General features: G+C 36.5%; 1 protein-coding gene across 1 annotated transcript; it reads left to right on the plus strand.

Annotated features, from left to right (window-relative positions):
- Window positions 1-1,704: 1,704 nt before the first annotated feature.
- LOC146140977 (spermatogenesis-associated protein 7-like) lies at window positions 1,705-9,775 on the plus strand. Its single transcript, XM_083392764.1, has 8 exons — window positions 1,705-1,839; window positions 2,714-2,803; window positions 3,307-3,452; window positions 3,748-4,286; window positions 5,833-5,928; window positions 6,074-6,130; window positions 6,733-6,861; window positions 7,717-9,775. The coding sequence occupies exons 1-8, from the start codon at window positions 1,770-1,772 to the stop codon at window positions 8,570-8,572; spliced, it is 1,983 nt and encodes a 660-aa protein (XP_083248890.1). The 5' UTR covers window positions 1,705-1,769; the 3' UTR covers window positions 8,573-9,775.
- The last annotated feature ends 41 nt before the right edge of the window (window positions 9,776-9,816 follow it).

Below are 9,816 nucleotides of genomic sequence, written 5' to 3' on the forward strand. Positions count from 1 at the left end.
ATTTACGATAAACAATAGTTAGAACTTGTAGAACAGTTTGGCAATCGAGCAGGCTTCTCTTAAGTTAAACTATATTTACAAGCCTATTTGCACCATGTTAAAAACTGTATTACTGTAGTGGGCTTCTTCAATTGTTGTAGCGCAGCTTGCTTTCATACTGGCGAACATGATTGACGATTTTCGGAAATAACAGAAGAGGTTGTCTATTGTCTTTTGTGTTTTTTCTTTTTTGTTTTATCGCACATATGGAGATGTCTCATTGTGGCAGATGTTTTTGTGGTAGCAGCAGAACACGTGCTATTGGCATGATGTCAATAATGGCTGGAATAATCCCCATCGTCTTTCAAACGCACGCCTAAATTAAAAACATTTTGGACTTTCGACAAAAACAAACAATTTTATTGGAAACAAGTAGGCTAGTAGTATTTAGTATTTTTCATTTGTTTGGCCAAATTTTTACGATGTAATAATTTAATCACTTGGGCGTTGTAAAATATACACAACAAACAAAATTAAACTAAACATCAGTTCGATGCGCGCAACAGTTTACACTCATTTCGTCGTCAAAAAAGTCAAAAACATGATCGAATTACCGTCAGTGGGCGTTAACACGATTACCATTTCTACACTTTTACCCAGGTAGATGCAATTTGAATGTTAAGTCTTTTGTTCATTAAATTGCATAAAGAACCCGAATTTAATCATTTATTTAGGTTCCTCACTTTAAACCAGTACCATAAAAGAATTGGCGACCAACAAATGAAAAAAATGCTACAAAATATGAGCAATTTAATATTGTTTATTTGACGTTAAAGTGCGAACGGCAGTCAGCCGTTGGAATGTGCAAAATGTAAATAGCTTCCCTAGTTGCAAAGTCTGCAATTTAACTTTTGTTTAGTTTATTGTTAAAAATTGGGTTCAAACATGTAGTAAAGTTTTGTTTTCGCATTCGCAAGCTTTAATACTCTAAAAATCATGTGTGCTTTTGTAGAAGTTTAAACTTTTTGTTAGTGTTTTTATGACTTTGCAGACGAAAATAAAAAATGGAAGAGCTACTTATATCCAATAGGCACTTCAAGAAATATCCAATAGGCACTTCAAGAGACTATTTAACTGGCTACCAAAGTAATTTGATGAATTAGGAAGTAAATTATCAAAAGTTGCTGGTCTACAATCCGAATCCTACCAAATAATTATTAAAGCAACGTTTGTTGTGGTAGGATTCTAGACCAGTGCAATTTTGCAAAATTCAGGAATGCAATTTCAATTTAAAGAGGCTATTTACCAGGACAACAAAGTAGTTCAAATCATCACAAAATCAACAGGTGCAAGCATATTAAAGCTATCTGGTCAAATAGCATATTGGCACCTCGTGAGGCTATTTACTGAGCTAGTAATTTATTTTTAATTCCGAAAAAAACCTCAGAAAAGGAAATCTCAACGTGTAACTAAATTCTAAATTAAAACTTTAAATCTAAACTTGAACGCTAACCCTAACCCAAATGAATAAATAAATATATGTTGGTACGTAAAAGAGTGATCCAGTCATATAGCCAATTCCTAAACTCGCAATATTCAACTGTATTTTCTCTGTCCTTGATGTTGTTGTCATTTAAACATAAATTGAAGAAAAAAACTTCATTTTTTCCTGAATTTATAGATTTCAGTCTAAGAAAATAATGAAAAAAGTAGCTTTTAATATATTCTGATTTAAGCTGCTGAGTGATAAAAACCAACAGAACAACAGTGGCCAAAGTTTGATCAATTAGATGAAGTACAAGCCGGAAGAAAGTGAGGCAATGGATTCTCTCAAGGGTCATATGGCTTTGAAAAGTAGTGGTAAGCAGTGTTGTAAACAAGTCAATTTTAAAATAACCCAAAGTCCAAACCAAGTCTCTTTCAAACAACAAGTCAAGTGCCAGTCCAAGTCATCAGTTGCCAAATCCAAGTCCCACTAAAGTCATAATTAGAGCAAGCTAACTGAAAGTCCAGTCGGCATTCTGTGGCGGGTGCACGACAATGCTTTTTTGAATGTATTTGGTGCTTCACATCAAGATCTCAGCATGTGCCATAAATGCAGACTGGCTTCAAGTCAAGTCCCGAACATTAAACTATATTTTCAGTAAACTCGGTCGATAAGCAATAACTCAAATAACATGAACACAACATGTAGCAAGCAAATTGTTTTATTTGCAATAAAAATAGGACAAATAACCCAATTTTATACAAAAAAATTGGTTAATGATACCTTTCAAACCCAAGTAATTTGTCCACATGACTCAAGTCCAAGTCAAGTCATATTAAAAAGACAAGACTTAAATCAAGTCTTTTGCCTACAAGACTTAAATCAAGTCTTTTGAAAAGAGTAACTTAAGTGCACTTAACTCAAATTGTTGACTTAAGTCACTACAACACTGGTGGTAAATTTAACTCATTTTAAACCGCATTTGATTTTTTTTAATTATTTACAATCTTTTTCAAGTCAATGAACTTAGTAAAACTGATCAGTTTATAGGGACATTAAATTATTGGAAAGCAAAAAATCAATTAATCCTGCAAATACAGCTCTGTTTTCACACATACATTATAAATCAATAAATACGGTTAACGAGCAACATTTCAACAAAATGATTTTGCCTGGCTATTGTTTTATAACTGAAGTAATGTGTGTAGGAAAATCGCAGATTAAGCAATTTGTTTGTTTTTGTTTCAGCTTACAAGCCAACGGTCAACAAGCTGTCGTCTCAATATTTGATACAGGACCAGATGGCCAGCCACTACTACAACCTTGCAACTATAAAATGTATATTTCACAGTTTTTACTAAATTTAAACCAGGCATATTTTAAATATCTACCTCGGAGTCTAACATAATTATCTTAATTTAAGTAAGAAAATGTTTTAGTTAGTAAGTACATAAAATGTAGTTATATCAAATTAGCTCATGAGAATTTGTTTTTACTATCTTTACTGAATTTTGAATAAAAAAAACTGCCAACATCCACAACTTTTTGTTTAAGATTAGTTAAACTTTTTAATTTAAAGTTTTAGAAAATAATATAAGGAAAATTCTCATTTGCTGTAAAAACCCTCTTATTTGGTGTGAGAAAATTAAAATAATGTACTAGTAATAGTAAACAAATAGACATTCCTAATAAAGGTATTACGCATAAGTGAAATTCTACCCAAATTGGTGGTTCTATGATATATATATATTGTTTATTGATAATCCATGTTTAAAACTACAGAAAAAAAAGTTTTTTAAAAGTTTCATAAATGAACTAAACAACTTACCATTATATAACAGCTGCAATCGATACAAGTCCACCGAAATCATCATCTCTCAGTATTAAAAAGCGCGATCAACTAAAGCGTGAAGCTCTTATCAAAAAGATTAAGAGTGGAAACAGCACTGAAAGACAAGGAAGAAACTTGGACAATGCTGACTATCAAGTAAATTAATTGCCTGTTTAGTGCCTACTTAGTCTCTTAACATAATTAACTTTTATTTTTATTTTTTAATCTATATACAAAAAATGGATTTTACAAATATTTAAGATATTGTCCTGTATTTTGTTGGAAATCTTTTATGGAAACAAGTTTAAATAAAGGTTTTATAGAATGTAGAGCAACTAAGTATGATAGTTCAAATAGAAAAGCAAACATTCATTAAGCTTTTATTAAATTTATTGAAACCTCAAAACCCAAACTAATCTTTATCAAAACCTATAAAACTAACTTGTTTCAGGATGATGACTACAACTATGACAGGTTGTCGCCTGTCCAAATGGATGCAAGCAACCGACATGGCATGTCCTACAATTACGATGACCCCTATTTTGACCCGAACAAAACCCAAAGCGCCCCCCGTGGTCTGACATCACGTTCTTGGTCTGGCACAGGACGCTATCAGGGCCGGGACAGTAAATCGCAGAGTGCAAGGAGTACGGGTAGGCCTTTAACTGCAGGGCATGCACACACTGCTAGGAGCTCTGGCAGCCGAAAGCAAAAGCAACTGAATAACAGTGGCCCAAAACCCTCAGCAATGGACGTTACTTACAGTGGGGACTACCTGGACAAGCATAGCGATCGTTTTAGGAATACCGGAGAGGCCAATTTTACACCGCGGACGAAAAAGACAAAGGCGAAGTCGTTTTTGTCTCAGTCCAAGCATTACGCCCCTCCCAGTCTGACGCCGCGTAAAAGTAAGAACAGCGAGAAGAAAAAGAATAAAACAATCACTGAAAACGACGTGAAAGCTTTGGATGACAAACAAGGCAGTGAGCGGTAAGTTTAAATCCAATTTACTTTATCTATTTATTATATAATTATTTATATTATATTTTATAAGAAAAAAAACAACTAATAAAAACAATGTCATGTCTTAAGTTGTACTTTACAGTAAATATATAGATTTTGATTTTAAATGTGGTATTTATGTATAGTGTTTAACTGGCTTTGTTCTATACCTAAAAAGAGGCCAGTTAGTTTTACATTATAAATGAAAGGAAACATATATATTTTGATATAGTTCCATTTATGCCAAAACAACCTACAGCTAATATTTAATATCTTAATGTAGGAGCGTTTTTCATACTGGTAAGGTAAAGATACTGGTATTCACTTAGTATTATTACTGTCGTTTCAGTGTTGTTTAATAACTAGTACTTCAATCACTTTAAATGCACTGTAAAAACAAATCACCATGGTTTCTCAAGTGCATGCACCCTGATTATGACATCATAAGAGCTATTGATTATCCAGTAAAACCCTGAGAGTGTTATTGCAATGCCAAGTGTTTGCTCTTTACATTTGCACACAAACTCACAGTAAGCTGCTTGAGTTTATTTGTTTAGGCAACCGATTGCCAAAGTATGCAAAATGTTCCTGCTAAAAGAATCAGGCATATAGTTAAGTCAAGCGACATTGTGCCAACTGAAGAGCACACAAGGACCCAATATCTTAGAGGCCTATTCAGGGGCCTGGACAGCAGTGTTAAAGAACAGGCCAAGTTCGGGTTGTTTCTGCAGCTTGTAAACTCACATTTGGACGATGGCACCACACCGCCAGCACTACAGTTGGACATATTACCACCCGGTTTTAATGTGTTGGCCTATACTTCAGTTATAAAAGATTGGTTTGAGGAGTTGGCAAGATGTTCAAGACAGTTGCTGTGCATAATGCAAAAGCACTACTTGGCCGAAATGCGCAGTAAAAGTTTACTTACAAACTCGCTGACTAAACAGTGTTCGAACGCTCTTTCAAAGCACAAGCAGTGCTCTAGACATGAGGCAATGTTAGAAGTAGAGAACTTTGTGGACTTGGCTGTCACAGAAGTGGTAGAACATATGTCGGAGCTTTTCTATGAGCATGAGTGCAGAAAATCTAACGGGTGGGTATTGCAAAAATAAAATCCGGTTTATACAAAATATTTCCTTTTTTTAATTTTTGTTATTTTAAGGTTGGTCAAAAGTTTTCTGTACTGTATATTTTATCAAAAAAGTACATTGTAGCAAGAGGGTTTACCAACAGTTTTAATACTAGAATAGCCCAAATTAGAACATAGCAAAAAAAAACACTTACATAACAGGTACTTGATTGCTGTGAAAAAATCTGACCAGCAAGAATGTTTTGGGTTTTATTTTTTAGAAAACTTTAAATTAGTCTCCGGCTAAAAAAATGGACCCAAGCTCTCCTCTGACCCCCAAAAATGAACTGAATCCGACTCAGGCACCAAAAAATGAACCCGACTCAGGGCCAAATGTGTGATTTTGTTGAGTCCTGAGTATAGCTCCGACTCTACAGCCTGTATTTCACCCACCTGTTCTTCTAGGGACGAAGATCATCGAAGATGGATCGAGGAACAATCAGAGTTTGTCCAACGTCTCTCGCTGGCGGACCAGGAGAGAACTTCACCGTCTCCGAGCAGGTACGTTTGGTGTTAAGTTTGTCTTTGTTTGTTTGTCTTTGTTTATTTCCATCAGCATTTCGCTGTACCAAAGTCCATGTAAAAGTAAAGAATTGTTTTCAATAAATTTTTAATCAGTGCATTTTAATTTAATTATTTTTTTTAGAAATAGCAGTCGAAGGTGGCTAGACACAACAACATTGGACAAGGTGTACAGCAAAAGGTATAAAGAATGGCATTTTCTTTTTTGCACATTGGAAACTCGTTGCAAAATCATCATAAACGCTGCACAATCAATAAAAATTGATATATAAAGCAGATAAACCAGGCTTACACAATCAAATTTAGATCTGAAAAAAACCATGCCTAAAGAACATAACCTTATTGACCTTTACAAAATAAAACCGAACATTATTTTCACAAAAGTTAAGTTGTGATTTTGCCCAATTTAGGAAGATATTTTGCCAAACTTTTATTTTGTCCAGAAAATGTGAAATTGGTTGCTATCTATTTGAAACCAAAATAGAACGTTTTTGTAACTTGCTTAATATCACCTTGACCCTTGCTTAATATCACCTTGACCCTTGCAAGATAAATGCCGACCTTAATTCTTGAACGGAAACAGCAGAATACTTTAGCAAAGCCAGCAATTCAGGCCAGACACTATTAAAAGATCATAAAACAAGTATATATTTCGCCTGCTTTAAGATTTTTTAATAGTGTCTGACCTGAATTGCTAGCTTTGCTAGAGTATTCTGTTGTTTAAACTTGGTATCAAAATTTTCCCCTGATTGTGAATTTGTGCATAACTGACTTTCTTTGTAGTTCCAGGTCGAGAAGCGAAAAGTCCGACACAATCCGTCGAATCGAGGCAGAAGAAGAAGAACTGAAGTATGTCGACTTCATCAACGAAATAACCAACGACATATTGTCGAGGGGCATTTATTCTGACGTGTAAGAAAAAAAATCTTAAAATTACCAAAAGTTTAGTTTTTTGTGACGCCAATTAGAAATCAAAGCCGTTATAGCAATAATGATGAGCTTGGTTGTTATTTTTGACATAAATCAGGTGCAAAATTCAAAGCTGCTATAAAATTTCTTGTAAGTTATTTTTGGGTACACAAAACATTTGCAAACTAAATGTAAAAAAATACATTTTGTTTAACATTCGCTCATTAAACAAGGAGTCGAAACGATTAAAAAAATAGAAGTAGCTGTTTTTGATTTTGCAACGATAATTTGAAACTAAACAATGAATTGCAATGCCAGAAAGGTCAAGTAGATGACCCAACCCAATTCCCACCAATAAACCCAAACAGGACCAAAAATCCGGTGTCAAAACAGCGGCGCCATTGATCAAACTAAGGCGCCTAAATGAAAGACACACACAAACATATGTGTTTAATAACATCTGTGATCTAGCCCCTCGGAAGTTGCTTTATGACCAACGATTACGGCTTCCGTATCAATTTTTTTCGGTGTAAGGCGCCTAAACGTCGACACCAAAACAGCTGATGCCAGACCGACGGTCCTCAATCGTCCCATGCCCTATCCTTACAGTTTCAGGCGTTATTTTGGCCATTTAGGCCTTACTCCGATGAATTTAGCACGTATTCCCGCCGATTTAGGTCTTATTCAGACGATTTCGATCTGATTATGTAGCTGGTCTTAATACTATAGAATTAGAGAGTTTTCTGCTTTAGGTAAATTGTTGTTTTTTACGTCTTTTTGTGTGCTACTATTAATTGATATAATGCCTTGTGGTAACACACTATATACGTACCTGTTAAAAGTGTATTTCTTCCGCAGAGTCCTTGACCAGACCATGGAGAGGCACGTCCAGCGCAAACGACACGAGCTCGACGAGAACAAGATGCGCAAGATGCTGCGGAAGCTCAAGGAGGACCTGGGCATGTCCGACGACCTCCCGTCCAGATCTAACATGCTCCACACATCCACCACGCTGGAGGACACGCGATACTCCTCCAAGGAAGAGGATCGGAAAACGTACTCAGTGTCCTCCTCACAGGGAGCCAAAGATAAAGATAGAAAGTCCTCTTCCAAAGAAGACCAGTTTCAATTCAAAGTCTCCGTATCTGGAGCGGAGGAGGAAGTGGATTCCGGGAGCTACGCTGGATTCTCAGGATTGCCTTCCTCTTCATCACGAACCACGAGGAGGACCAAAGTGTTGCGTCCGTCGCCGTCCATCACTAGCATCTCCTCCATCCATTCCGAGCGCAAGGGCGTCGAATTGAGCATCAAAAAACACGCAGAGGAATCTGTTGAAGCCTCCGAAACTGTAAAGTCCACCTCGGAGCACGAGATTAATGATGAGACAGCATCCAAGCCCATCCTGGAGGCTAGGTCCTCCGATTTGGAGGCCACTCTCAAAGACTCGGATGCCAAATCCGGTTCTGAGGAGCTGAAGACTACCACGACCTCATCTTTCCCTCCAGGCGAAGTTGAGGAAAGCTCTGTAAAGGTGAAGTCTTCCAGCGATGAAGACGAAGAGTCAGATTACGAGTCCGTGGCCGCGCTATCGATGGCCCTCAAACCGGGGAACCCCCCGCGCCAGGACCCCGGCTCCACCCTGGGTTCCACCGCCCCAGAAAAAAGCGAAGACGCGGCGGCGTACAGCGACGATTTTGACGACGACGACTTCTAGTTTTTGTCGCAAACTGCGCGCTCTCATTTCTGGAGCGTTTTCACAAATTTTTACTCATTGTGGTCCGAGAATTGACACTCTTGTAAAAATTGCAATCGCCGTTACTTCCACTTTTTTACGATTAGGTGTTATAAAACAAAATAACTTTTAAACCGAGTCGGTATGACGATATCTAATAGATTTATCTTTGTAAATGGCCGTATTTGTCTACTTATAAATAGGTTATCAGATGGCACCATATAAAGACAAGATGTATTGAAATCACGACAAGCTTTCGCACAACCGTGACTCATCAGGTCAAAGTATAGAAAAAAAAAACTTATTCAATGCAATTTGTCTTTATACAGTGCCGCCTGATTACCCTACTAAATTTATGTTAGTGGAAATTTCACAATCTTTTTTCTAACCTTTGTAAAGTAGAATCGCATGACTTACTGCTTGTGACGTCACAACAACGATCGGCGTCAAGTCAAGTTCATTAGAATGTATTGTTAGTAAACGTAACGCTTGGTATAGAACGGAGATCGTATAATGAGCACTAATGCAAAGGTTAAGGCTTTTAGTTTTTTAGGGTTATGCTTTGGTGACTAAAAATTTTGGGAGCCACAACTATTCCATTAAAGCATGCTAAACAACCATAGCTGAATTTACAGACAAAGGGTTTATTTTAAGGAACGTCTTGTAAATTAGAGAGAACATCATGATAACTGGTCCTGATTTTATTTTTTTGTTATCTGATTGTAAAATATTTGCTAGAATTCATTTAATATTATTAAAGCATGCAATAACAATCGTAGCTAAATTTTAACAAAAGTGGTTTATTTTAAGAGGCCGTAGTAGAAATTGGAGAAAGCATCTTTAAAACACTGGTCTTGGTTTTAATTGTTTGTTATCTCATTGCGCATCGGCATTGAAAGCCGTATAGTGTACAGTATGTCACTGTAATTTCGCTTGTTTTCCTGGATATATTTATATGCGGGTTCCCGACTATCACTGTAACGACAGATGAGTTTCCGTGATCAGATACGTTTGAGTCACCCATTATCCGAACACACTTCATGCAATTTCGTCCACATTTAAGTAACGTCTTGGTCGCTTATCCCCGTCCTTGGTGCATTAAGGGCTTTCTGGTTGTTATTTATAGCTTTTTGTGAGTTGTGAATGTGCCAATAAGCGAGTATTGCGCTTCATGTCGAAATAAAGTCAAAAAAATAAAAAAAGAGTGAGTGGCTGTAATCTCAACG

This window comes from Ascidiella aspersa, chromosome 6 (assembly GCF_963924565.1).
Source record: "Ascidiella aspersa chromosome 6, kaAscAspe10.2, whole genome shotgun sequence".
Classification (NCBI taxonomy): domain Eukaryota; kingdom Metazoa; phylum Chordata; class Ascidiacea; order Phlebobranchia; family Ascidiidae; genus Ascidiella; species Ascidiella aspersa.